This window comes from Mesocricetus auratus, unplaced genomic scaffold (assembly GCF_017639785.1).
Source record: "Mesocricetus auratus isolate SY011 unplaced genomic scaffold, BCM_Maur_2.0 Super-Scaffold_100014, whole genome shotgun sequence".
Taxonomy (NCBI): domain Eukaryota; kingdom Metazoa; phylum Chordata; class Mammalia; order Rodentia; family Cricetidae; genus Mesocricetus; species Mesocricetus auratus.
This window is the reverse complement of record NW_024429197.1, coordinates 36,724,495-36,737,489: the sequence shown is the minus strand read 5'-3', so window position 1 is coordinate 36,737,489 and position 12,995 is coordinate 36,724,495. Positions and strand designations below refer to the sequence as shown.

At 40.8% G+C, this 12,995-nt stretch overlaps 1 protein-coding gene across 1 annotated transcript in view; it reads left to right on the top strand.

The window, feature by feature from the left end:
- The window catches only part of Pde4b (phosphodiesterase 4B), a 538,982-nt gene that overhangs the window by 106,743 nt on the left and 419,244 nt on the right, over positions 1-12,995 (top strand). Inside the window, exon 3 of the mRNA XM_040757097.1 lies at positions 1,844-2,082. Coding sequence (XP_040613031.1) covers positions 1,844-2,082 — 239 coding nt within the window. The remainder of the gene's footprint in view (positions 1-1,843; positions 2,083-12,995) is intronic.

The following is a 12,995-nucleotide window of genomic DNA, read 5'->3' as shown; positions in this document are numbered from 1 at the left end:
AAAATATGATAATACTCCCTTTCAAGGTAGAGAGAGCAGAGTTCCTGAAAATTGCCACATCATTTCTTGCCCAGATTTGTCATCAGAATGTGGATTGATCTGTTGAATCTAATCAGGGTTCTGGGGCAGGATGACACATTCAAGGCCAGCCTGGACTGTGCTCTGAGTTCAAGAGCATCCTGGGTAAATGAGAGAGACCTTATCTCAAAATAAAAAGTAATAAAAGATTAAGGAGGCTGGAGATTCCACTCATCAGTTAAGAGTGCTTGCTCCTCTATCAGAAAGGATTTAAGCTTGGTTCCTGGCACCCGTATCAGGCCACTCAGAGCCACCTGTAACTCCATTTCCAGAGATCCAATGTCCTCATCTGATCTCTGCTGGTACCCCTCAACAGACATGTACACATCAATGAAAATGAATATTTTCAAAGAGTTGTTCAGAATATAGCACAGTGATAGAGCACTTGTCTAGCATATCTGAGAATCAAGAACATGGTCTTGTACGGACCATGTAAATGTTAACCAACAGGACAGAGAATCTGTGAAGTGAGATGCCACGCCTTTCTACTAAGGAAGCCCTCTTACGTAATACAGTATGAGACTGTGATAATGCGCATCATATGTGTGCTGAAACTCCAGGTAATGTTCTGGTGTGACCAGTGTTTTCAGGGCCACAGAATGATCATCAGTTGAATAGCCTTGGCACCACGACAGGAGCTTCATTAGAAGAGTAAAAGTTACAGCTTTTGCTGGTTGATCTCGGTGGCCATTGCAATGTGGCAACACTGTCTGTATTTGGGCTGATAAGAACACTGTCCCAGACAGACACTCATTTGGGATTTCCACTCCCAGCAGGACTAGGAACCATTGTTACACAGAGAATGGGAAGAAAGAGAGACTCTTACTTGTTATCAGAATGCTTTTGTCCTGTTACTTGTATTCCATTCATGTCAGCATTCAGTATGGACTTGAACAGGGCTCTTCAGGACTGGATGATGTATATCTTCTATCTGAACTCTTGTATAATTCAGTAATAACAAAACAACAGCATTACTAGCCATGAGGTTTGAACATAGGAACAGAGACAGCTGGCTGACTCTAATTAAAAACACTCTGCTTGCTTTAAAATACTGAATATTTAATTTCATATTTATTTCTTTATACTTTTTTAACTATAACAGAATGATAAATTGTTTTCTAAAATATATGACCAATTTAGCAAATTTCATCATTTTAACAGAGAGAGAGAGAGAGAGAGAGAGAGAGAGAGAGAGAGAGAGAGAGAGAGAGAGAGAGAGAGAATGCTTCTGGACTGGAGAGATGGTTCAGAGGTTAAGAGCACTGGCTGTTCTTCCAGAGGTTCTGAGTTCAATTCCCAGCAACCACGATGGCTCACAACCATCTGTAGTGAGATCTGGTGCCCTCTTCTGGCCTGCTGTGACACATGCAGGCAGAACACTGAACATATAATAAATAAATAAATCCTAAAAAGGAAGAAAGAAGACAGAAGGAAGAAAGAAAGGAAAAAGAAGGAAGGAAGAAAGAAAGGAAGGAAGAAAGAAAATTCTTCCAATCCATATGCTACTCCTGGTAAACGTCACCTTTGAGTCTCACGATCTCTAAGAACATACAACTGATAGGTTTGTACTAAAAAGTAGAAACCAGCCCCACCCCCACCCCACCAGTCTCTCTTGTTGGCTTCTGACATCAGATTGTGATTGTGAGATAACGAATCAGGGCTTCCTCAGTGACAGCTGGATCGTTTAGGCTCTTATCTAACTCTGTCATTTAGACATTTGAGTTTCATCTGTTTTTCTTGTTTTCTTTCTTTTTGTTTCCTGCAGAATGTTAAGGACTATTTTGAATGCAGCTTGAGTAAATCCTATAGTTCTTCCAGTTACACCCTTGGGATTGACCTCTGGAGAGGCAGAAGGTGCTGTTCAGGAAACTTACAGCTGCCACCGTTGTCCCAGAGACAGAGTGAAAGGGCAAGGACCCCTGAGGGAGATGGCATTTCCAGGCCAACCACTCTACCTTTGACAACGCTTCCCAGCATTGCTATAACAACTGTGAGCCAGGAGTGGTGAGTAGCCTCAAAAGCCAAGGGCAGTTCTAAATCTTATTTTCCAATTATTTCAAATGCAATTGTGTTGTTAAAACAGCAGTCGATGTCTGTGGAAACAGAAGACTGTTGTCTGCTTGAGAGCTAGTTTCCCTTGGGTATCAGGTTGAAGAAACTCTTAAACAATGGCAAGAATATCTGCTTCTTAAGATGAGAAGGAACATGCCTCACATAGAGCCTACCGAGGAGAGAGTAGGATGCATTTGCAACACTGTCAAGCATAAAACAAACTTAGCAGCCTGTGATCTATTTGTTTCACTATAAATCCACTCAGTGTGTGTTGAGACTTTTAATTCAGAAGAGCAAAATTGTACCCTAGAATGCTACTGGGTAGTTCTTAAATGTTTTTGTTGTTCTGCTGTACACATACCCCTAGCTTTAAAAGTTATAATCCTATTTTACAAATCTCTGGATTTATTTTGATATGAAACTCTCCATTCTAAATCCTAGTAGGAATGAGAATTGTACTATGAGAACTGGGGTGTTGGCTCAGTGGGTAAAGCGCTTGCCTCTAAAGCTTCAGGACTTGAATTTGATCTCCAAGATTCACATTCAGTAAATCTGAGGGTGGTGGCATGCTCCTAAAATCTCAGCACTGGGATAGACAGAGGCAGGGGAATTTCTGGAGTTAATTTTCCAGTCAGACTAGCCTACTTGGTGAGACCAAACAGATACTCTTTCCTCAGAGGAGTTGAAAAACGCCCTGAGGATGGCATCAGACATTGTCCTCTGGCTGCCTTGGGCTCTCTATATTCATGCACATGCATACACATGAGCACACACTTGTATACACATGAACACACACACACACACACTTGTATACATCTACATGCATTAAAAGAGAATTGTACTAAGAGGCTGTTTTACAGTATTTGTGAAAGAAACTTTTGTTGAAATGGTAACCAAGAAAATAAAATCATAGGACTCCGGACAAAATTATTCCATGACTTCACTTCAGATATATGTTCTAGCTTTCTTGTTTCAAGTATTTTCCAATAATGAATTGCTTATATAAAATGGAGAGTTTTGTTAAAATAAAAAACATGTTCTAAATTACATAATTTAAAGTTATAATAATGCTATACTTTAAAAATCATGTTTAAAATAATTTATTAGGAGAAAGACTGAGCACAACAAATTATTGCATGACATTGGTCTAATAAATCATTAATTCTGTGACTTCCAGTGCACTTTTGCCCTCACTGCATGCCGAGCTCCGGCGATGCAGAGCATCTTTACTTGGTGTTTAATCTACTGAGAATTAGATCCATGTGACTTCAGGAGTCACAACTGACAGTGGGAAAGTGCTCACCAAACAATCTGTGTGTGGCAGAAAAGACACTTCGGTGTTGCAAGAGAGGTGGGTTTACATTTGGAGAACCACCAGCTTTTATGTTCTGACCTGAGTTCACATCATAGCCATCACTGAGCTAGCTGTTCATTGAGAACTATGGGGACGTGCGTCCCCACAGTTTTCTTAGCCACACAACTCAGATATGAATTCTGTTTGTGCTTGTGCATAACTGCAGGTTTAGAATCTTGCAGCTTTTGGGATTTACTTTCCAGAACCTTGGCAAGGTGTACCTGTTGTTAACTACTAAGATGCTTCCGTATCAGTTAACAAGGACATACTTCCTGAGCTATACCCTTTATCATTCCAGAGTCTTCCTCAGAAGTTCACCGAGGTCATCCCCCATGAAGTGGTGACTGGCCGTGGAGAGGGATGATCTGTATATAAGATTTAGCAGTTTGAATAGCAAAATAAATGAAATGTTCCATGTAAAATGTCTTTAATGCAGGAAATGTAAGCAATCATAGAATTGCCTTCTTCTTAGAAGTACCAAAATTTGTCTCTTAGTTTGGGGAATGCTTACTTATCTAAGTTCAATACATTTGTTTGTAACAACAAAAAGAGATATAATACATACTACGTAGGTGATTGGAAGGATTAAATTGGTTACTCAATAAAAGAAACTTAGCTTAGGAGAAAATATTTATTCATTAGATAGCCAGTAAGTTTAGTTTCTCTCTTCTTGATCACTAGTCAATAAAATCCTTTCAAAAACAGAAACCAAATGTTGTTTGAATGTGAAATGTCCCCTGTAGACTGATATTTGAACACTTGAGTGTCTTTTAGGAAGGCTATGGAATCTTTGGGAGTTATATGCTTGCTGGGGGAAGTGAGTGACTGGGGTTGGGCCTGGATGTTTTGCAGCCCAGTGCCTCTTCTTGCACAGTGTGTGCTTCCTACCTGCAGATACAATGCAACAAGACGAGGTGTCTCATGATTCTGCCAGCATACCTTCCCAGTCCCATGAGGAACTGCATCTTTTCTTTAACTGTAAAAGAATACACCCTTCCTCCCTACATCATTTCTTTTTAAATATCTGGTCACAATGATGGACCAGTACAACTAGTACAGAAAATCAATACCAAGAATTGGGGCTGTTGCTGTGGCAACCCTGACCATCAGATTCTCAGGCCTTTGAAACAGGTTTGCAGATTGAATGTGGGAGAATTTAGAATTGTGGGCCAGTGAAGCCCTAGAACACCGTAAGCAGCAGTTAGTGGGTCATTCTGGCAGGATTTCAGAGGACCAGAATGCCTAGAGAATTACAGCCAGTGAAGGTCCCTCTCCCGAGGTTCCAGAGGCTTCAGGTTTCACAGACCCTACAGGGAGATGGGAAGTGGGCTTTAAGCTTATTAAACCCTATTAAATTCTGGCAAAGAATCGGGCTGTGTGCTGCCTGTGTTCTGAGAACTTGAGTAAGGCTAAACTCAAAAGTAATGGACTTTATGTAGGGTTGAGGCACCATGGGCTGTTGACATAAAAGTAGCCAGGATAGGGTTGCTGTGAATCACAGAGGAGACTTGACTTTTGAACAGTATTGGGGCTGTTTAAGACTATAGAACTTTTGAAGTTGGAATGAATGCATTTTGCATCACGAAATGACCATGGGCCTATGGGTCCAAAGGCAGAATGCTGTAGTCTGAATGTGAATTGTACCCTCCCTTATGTGTTTTTGAACACTTGTCCCCAAGTTGGTGGCACTGTTTGGGAAGATTGTACAACCTTTGGGAGGTGCAGGCTTGCTGGAGGAAGAGGGTCACTGGGACAGGCCTTGGAGTTTTTGTAGCATGATCACTTTTCATTCATTCCTGACTGCAGAAACAATGTGATCAGGCCTATCATCATGTCTTCTCTGCCATGATTTACTGTACCCCTTCTTAAACCATAAGCCACAATAGGTCCTTCACTCTTCAGTTGCTTCTTGTTAAATATTCACTCACAGAAATGAAAAAAATACCTAATACACTATGTCTCAAATATGAGTAGCTTATTCTGGAGTCAGTGGTATAGAGAGAAATGGATCTGAAAATTATATAGTGTTTTCCATTGTCACCTAATATATCTTACTAATTTATTTATAACATACTTATTTTCTTTATATTAAGTATATCCTTTATAAAATACAACAAAATTTAATTTTTTTAATAATTTATTTTTAAATTCAAGCAAATAGAAACTTTTACTTGTGCGATAGTTTGAGTGTATTTGGCTACCATAAGCTTAAGGAATTGCACTAATAGCAGGTTGCACTAATTGCTTTGTTGGCATAGGTATGGCTTTGTTGAAGGAAGTGTGTCACTGTGGGGACAGGTATTGGGGTTTCCTATGTTCAGAATACCATCCAGTGAGTCAGTCAACTTCCTGCTGCCTTCTGGTCAAGATGTAGCCAGCTTCATGTCTGCCTGCATGTGGTCATGCTTCCTGCCATGATGATAATGGACTAAATCTCTGAAACTGTAAGTGAGCACCTCAATTAAATGTTTTCATTTATAAGGGTTGCCATACTTACAGTGTCTCTTCACAGCAATAAGAACCTAACTAATACAACATGCATTCTTTGTAAATGAATCTACTGGGATGTTGCTGGTTGAAGACTGTTGAAATTGCTGGTAGAGGACTCTGATTAGAGTATTTTACTAGAAGTGAGTCAGTAGTGCTCTGCTAGCTAACACCACTGCCACTTGATGAAAGTCCATTGGGTGTCCTTTATCCACTGGGTCCTAATGGAACTGGGCAGACCTGTGGTTTCTTCTTCCTGCTCAAGGCAATTGATACCAGGTAGGTGTGTGGTTCCTGGGAGAACCACCCTACCCCTCCTCACTGAAGAGCTGTGCCCCCCCAAACACACACTTGGAAAAGTTGGCCCCGCCCCTAACCATGGGCATGGGAGTGCTGACTCCTCCCCTAACCTGAGAGGGGTAGTCCCACAGGCCTGAACTGACCAGCTCAGTTACCACCCAGACAGACATCAAGGGCTTTGGGTTCTATCCCATCTATGACCAGTTGGAATTCATGAAGGGACTGGTCCTACAGAACTGTAACCACTGGATCTCCATGACTCGGGACAACAGCAGCATATCTGAGAGGTTTTGGTGAGAGTCCATTATTGATGGTGTACTAGAAGCCTGAGGCCTTAAACCTGACTAAGAACACATCATACAATGAAGTTTGCAAGCAAAACTGTTAGATAAAAGGGTATAATGCGTGGTACATCAAAGCTCCCAATTCCACAAGGTGAATGGAGAGGTAATGGAGAGGTGGCAAAGACAGAGGAGAGAAGTGGTTTTTTGTTTGTTTTTGAGTTATATTTTTACTTGTTTTCTATTTTAAAATTTTTTCTTTTATTTTTATTTATTTTAAAACTTTCCTTTGGGGAGCAGTATTATAAGGGTAAAAGAGGATACAGAAGGATGGAGGGATGAATGGGATTGGGGTGCGTAGTGTGAAATTCTCAAAAAACCAATAAAAATTATGTTTGAAAAGCAAAGTTCAGCCGGGCGTTGGTGGTGCACGCCTTTAATCCCAGCACTCAGGAGGCAGAGGCAGGCGGATCTCTGTGAGTTCGAGACCAGCCTGGACTACCAAGCGAGTTCCAGGACAGGCTCCAAAGCCACAGAGAAACCCTGTCTCGAAAAACCAAAAAAAAAAAAAAAAGCAAAGTTCATTGGGTAAGGAAGTCAGCCACGTGTGAGAAATAATTATACTTACCTCTCAGAGTGCTGAATATGGCATCAATTCCATGTCTAGACCAGCTGTCAGCTAGTATTTGTTGTAAAGTGCCAGGCAGTAAATATTTTCAATGTTGTAAGCTTCAAGGTCTGTCATAACTATTCAACACTGCTGCTGTTTTGTCAAAGTAGCCATAGACTACAGTGTGTAAATGAGCAAGTGTCACTGTGTTCCAATAAACCCGTGTTTGCAGAAATATGCGGTGGTATAGATTAGCTTACCAGGCAGTTTTCTGATGCTTGTTCTGAATTAAGGATCTTGAGGACATGACTCCCAGTGCTATAATCGCTTCAACAATAATCCAAGGACAGAAACTGACCTTGAATTCCTTACCAGTTTGCTAAATTAGTCATAAAGATAGACCTATGTGTGTTTTACAGGATCAATGCTAGATAAAGAATATAAAGATAAATAGAATACTGAACTTACATAGAACACATTTGCGTCAGGGGAGTCAGGGGAGCTAGCCCAAAACCTGGGATACAAAAAGGTTTTATTTGTCATGGAGAAAGATGGTGTTAGAAATTTCCTCCTGTGGTTTGGTTGGGAAATATGCTTCACAAGCTCCTGTGTTTGAACACTCAGTCCCCAGCTGATGGTGCCACGAGAAGGATATGGAGTCTTGAGAAGGAAAGCCTTGCTGAAGGAGATACTTCCTGGGACAGGCTTTGAGGGTAGCCTGGTCTGTTTTTCTGCTCTCCCTCTCTGCTCCTTGTGTGCAGATGGGGTGCAGTTGCTCTGCTCCCTGACTCCCAGGCCAGCCTCATGATCCTTCTACCATGCCTTTCCTACCACAATGAACTGGAACTGTTAGCCCCCTCTCAGTTGCTTCTCATTAGGGTATTGTATCACAGCAATGAAGAAGGAAATAAATAATCCATCACCAAAGTCCAGTTTTAAAGTGTGATCTCTAACTGCTTGTCTTCCTTTTCCAAATGAACTGACAGTGGTGTTATAATTCCTACTTTTCAGAGTTGTAGTGAGAATTAAAAAAAAGCACTCCTGATGTATATAGCTGTGTCATTGTCATGTTGAAGGGACCAGCCCCCCCCCCCCGTTTTAGCGGCAATGACAGGCTAACATGTGCTCTTTTGACCTTGCCACTCCTGTCCTGGTCACTAGGAGGTCACATGCCCTCCTCATGGCAAGGAACCAATCAGAAGTTAGCTGGTGGGGCTGTGCTTTACTGCTCTGGGTGTGCTTTACAGACAAGTGCACAACAGTGATGTACAGAGCATAGCAACCGCCCTGGGAGGACCTATGGGCCATAACAACCAGTTCACCAATCAACACAGGGAAGGTTGTCCAAGCCTGGAAGCGCACCAATCCCTAGACTGTTGCATACCCCTAGACACTCCCCTTATGCTGCAGTATAAGAACCCTACCTCATCGTTTCTTGGGGGTCTTTTCTCCAGCTATCTGCTGCAGTGGATGGATGAAGGGCCTGAGCTAATGGGGTTAGCTCGTTAAACAACTACAATAAAAGACTCTTTGCTTTTTCATTCAAATGGGCTTCTTGGTGATTTTGGGGTTCAGAATTTGGGCACAACAATGTTATATGTAAAATGAAGATGGAATTATCTCTCAGTAGCAGGAGATGTTAGATCTGAGTTCACCTCCACATCCTATGTAGATATGGAGGAAGACTACTAACCTTTGTACAACCTGGGTGGGACACTCCAGAGAAACATTGCTCAGTGAGGGAGAGAAGGCTTGTACTGTGCATGGCCAGTTTATTCTTCCAGAAATGCCAAGAAATATTCAATCAGTCTTTTTTTCTGGATATAAAGTGAGAGATAGAAGGAGGCTGAGATATGATTTTGTGGCCATTCCTGACCCTCTGAAGGGGCAACATAGAGAATGAGAAGCAAATTCTTCTTTAAATTTCCCCAGCTTTTAAAATTTTCACCTTTCATTTAGCATCTGGCAGCAGTACGGTCAGGATTCCAGCAGGTTGGCCTTGCTGTTGGGTCCATTAAGCCACTCTCAGCACCAACCTTTGCCCTTTTGAGGATTCAAATAAGATAAAAAAAATGGAAACAAAACCATTTTCCTCCCTTGTTGAAAAAGTTCAAAGACATGGAGACTTTTCTATCGTCTTATTTCTTTCCTTCTGTTAGTGAATTTCTTTTGTTATCTTTTTTTAAGAATGAAGAGTTTATTTTGGTTATGGTTCCAGGGGGATAGGAGTTAGATCATGGTGAGAGGCATGGTGACAAGTGTCAGACATGCTGGCAGGAACAGGAAGCTAAGAACTGTCATCTTCAAACAGGAGAAAGAATCAGAAAGAGAAAATTGATGGTGCTGGGAGCCTCTAAAGACCCAAGTCATACTATCTCCAGTGAGGCCGTGCTCCCTAAATCAATAGTACCAAGTCATACTATCTCCAGTGAGGCCGTGCCCCCTAAATCAATAGTACCAAGTCATACTATCTCCAGTGAGGCCCCCTAAATCAGTAGTACCACTAACTGGGGACAAGTGTTAAAGTCACACAGCCTAAGGAATATATTCTTATTCAAACCACTAAAAATATCCAGACTATCACTCAAAAACTTTCCAGGAAAATGTAATTTAATAAATACTTTAAGGCAAAGTATTATTCATATTGGTTATCCTTTTTTCCTTTTATTGAAAATAGATTTTTTTCTTACATATCTTGATTACAATTTTTCCTCCCTCTACTTCACCCAGTTTTCCACCACCCCCCTTCCTATTGGATCCACTCCCTTTCTCTCTCTCATTAGAAAACAGGCTTCTATTGGATAATAATGAAAGATAAAACAAAAGTAACACATTGGATGTTCCAAGGTCTTTTTTTTAGACAAGAGTTATAGAGTCCACAAATGAATTTCCATAGCAAACAAAGGACAAACACCAAATGAGAAACAGTCCAAAAAACAAGAGGATATGGCACGTGTGAACAGTCCTGGCAATACAGGAACAAAGAAATCCAATCAGGGCAAGCAAAGAAACTGTGTTCCCTCAAATAGGTTACGTTAAGTTGGGGTTTGGCAATTTGAAGACAACCAATGACTTCACACTTAGGCACTCTGCGTCTGGTGTCTTGATTCCAGGCCATCTTCACTTCTGAGCTGTGTGTTTTGCTTACTGGCTCTGGGAAGAGTCACCGGAAAAGGCACCTTTGGAATTCTTCTTTCACTGTTGTGTATCAGACATCAAACCCAAGGCTTAATGCATTTACCACAAGGGAAGCTTTGCCACAGAGTGCCAGTCCCATCCAGTTCCTCCTTACGTTTTTTTTTTAAACTAAGTTAAAGTAAAATGTATTCTTTGCTATTGTTAAATTACTCAGGCTAGTCTTGGACTAACTCTGAAGCCCAGTCAGGCCTTGCACTCAGTCCCCTTGTATCAGCCACCCCAAGAAGCTATTATTTCAGGCCTGCATTTGGTTGGCTTTTTCTCTGGTGCTACACATGAACACACAATATAGGAGTCCACACAGACTGTGCCCATTCCTATAGGTCCATCCATATACCTCTTACCCAGAACTGTTCATTCAACTCCTCCAGTTTTGGTTATGCCAAAGCCCTAACCAGTTATTCATTAGTCTAAATATACCAACTTCAGGACTCTTCCCTTAACCATCATTTTCAGAGCTACTCAGTGATATATTAAGAACTCATTTTTAGCTTGCACCCACATATTGAGTTGATTCATCCCACGAACAAGTCTTGGGTTTTTCCTCATCAGCAGGGAGTAGGAAATAGTCCATGAGTTAATTAAAAGATGTGAAGTAAGAGACACAGTTGTGATAGTGAGACATGGGCTAGGTTTGAGCAATTTCCTGACACCCTGTAAAGTGCTGGACTTTGCTTAAGCCATATCATCTCCATGGTACGGTGAATTCCTGCTGAAGTCACCTGACTATGATTTTGGTGATTCTGGTAGAATCTGTGGTGTGTTGGTAAATGTTCTCTAATTACCTCTAAAAATATTACCCTGGTTTATATCTCTTGCTGAGTCTCTGTTGTAAATATTTCTACAGTGACTAATCCAAGTGGGAATGTTGTCAAAGGATGCAGAATTGAGAATACATGTGCTGGTGCAGTCTGTCCTGCACATCGCTATGTTGAGGAAGCAAGTTATTCTGTGATACAGATGTCATAGCTTTGATCTGGAGCGCTAAAAGTGTGTATTGTGCAGAACATATTTTGCTACCACTGTAGCACGATTAAGCAACAGTCTTGTATCTTTCTTGCTCTGGGCTCCACTTAACACTAACATTTCTTTGTATCACCTGACACATGGGCCATTTTAGTACTGTATTACATTGTATGCAGCTTCACAAGTTTGAAAACAGCTATCAAATGTCATGTCTCTTTTTTGGTTTTGAGGGACAACTTATAACTAACATTTTACTTTGGAAAAGATATTTCATGGTGCTCACATTAAAACTCCAAATATTCTACCTCTATGAGAGCCTTTATCTCTGGATTTTGTTTCATTCAGTACAATTAACTGAATTCAGTACAGTTTTGTTTCATTCGGTACAATTAACATGCCATTCTCAATATAGTGGACAAATGTGATGTTCTACAGAATGCCCTGGTCATTTAAAACTATCTGATAGTGTTATGACAGACAGCAGGAGAATTATCGTAGCCTCAGGGCAAGATGGTGAATGTCCACTGCTGTCTGTCCCTGTGAATGGGAATTTATTCTAGACTTCTTTCTGACAGGAAAAAAAGAGAGAAAACAATAGTGAATGTTCAGTGGTAACATTCTGGGTAGTCAAGACTGGATTAATCTCTCATAAATCACATGTGGTGCAGCAGTATTAACCAGAGTGACAGCTTAGCTAGCTTATGATAGTTTAACTTAATTGTAATTTTCTTCCTTTCTTCTTTCCTCCATCTCTTGCCTTCCTTCCTTCCTTCCTTCCTTCCTTCCTTCCTTCCTTCCTTCCTTCCTTCCTTCCTTCCTTCCTTCCTTCCTCTTTCTTCCCAGCATTGGGGATTGAATCTAGGGTTTTTTGCACACTAGTCAAATGCAATGTTCTATTACTACATTCCATCTCCTAACTAGTTTATTGCAATATTCCATGATCCACCCTCTTTTATTGCAGATTAGTGCATTAAATAAGATTATACTGGGGACCACCAGTCCTGTGGAACTTTTACTATATGTGTTCTATGTCTAGATATGTTTAAATACACAAGTGCTTATTATTGCTTCATAATTGCTTATAGTGTATACATAGTGATCTTCTGTACAGGCTTATAAGCCTAGCATCCATAGACAGGGGCATATGGTTTATGTGTATAGTGGGATATGCCATACAGATTTGCAAGGTGAAACTACATATTATGAAGCTGTCTATATACCTTTCTCCTAATGAACCAATAACATATAAACCATACATGTTATAGCTTGATAATTGCTGATGAATTCTAAATGTCCTATGTGTTGCAGTCATTCTGTTCGTGTCTCTTTGGTGGGTATGTGCCATCTACTAGCTTCTGCTGTCTATAGATGTTATTACACATATTGCCATCATCTTCTATCTATCATTATCCCCAGGCTTTTGAATGACACAAGTATCTCTTTAGCTTCACTATTTTAATAAAGGCTCTGTCTTCTGGACATCCTTAGGAATATGGGCAGTTATAGGGTTTCCGGCCTTATAGAATGGGCCCTTCTTGCATGCATGCTTCTTTGAATTTTAAGGTCCTTATGGAGTATATCATTTGCTACAGTGATCCTTCCATCTCTACATTCACCCTTTCCTTTGCCCACATTTTTAAAGGCCAGTCCAATAACCTATTATACCCCC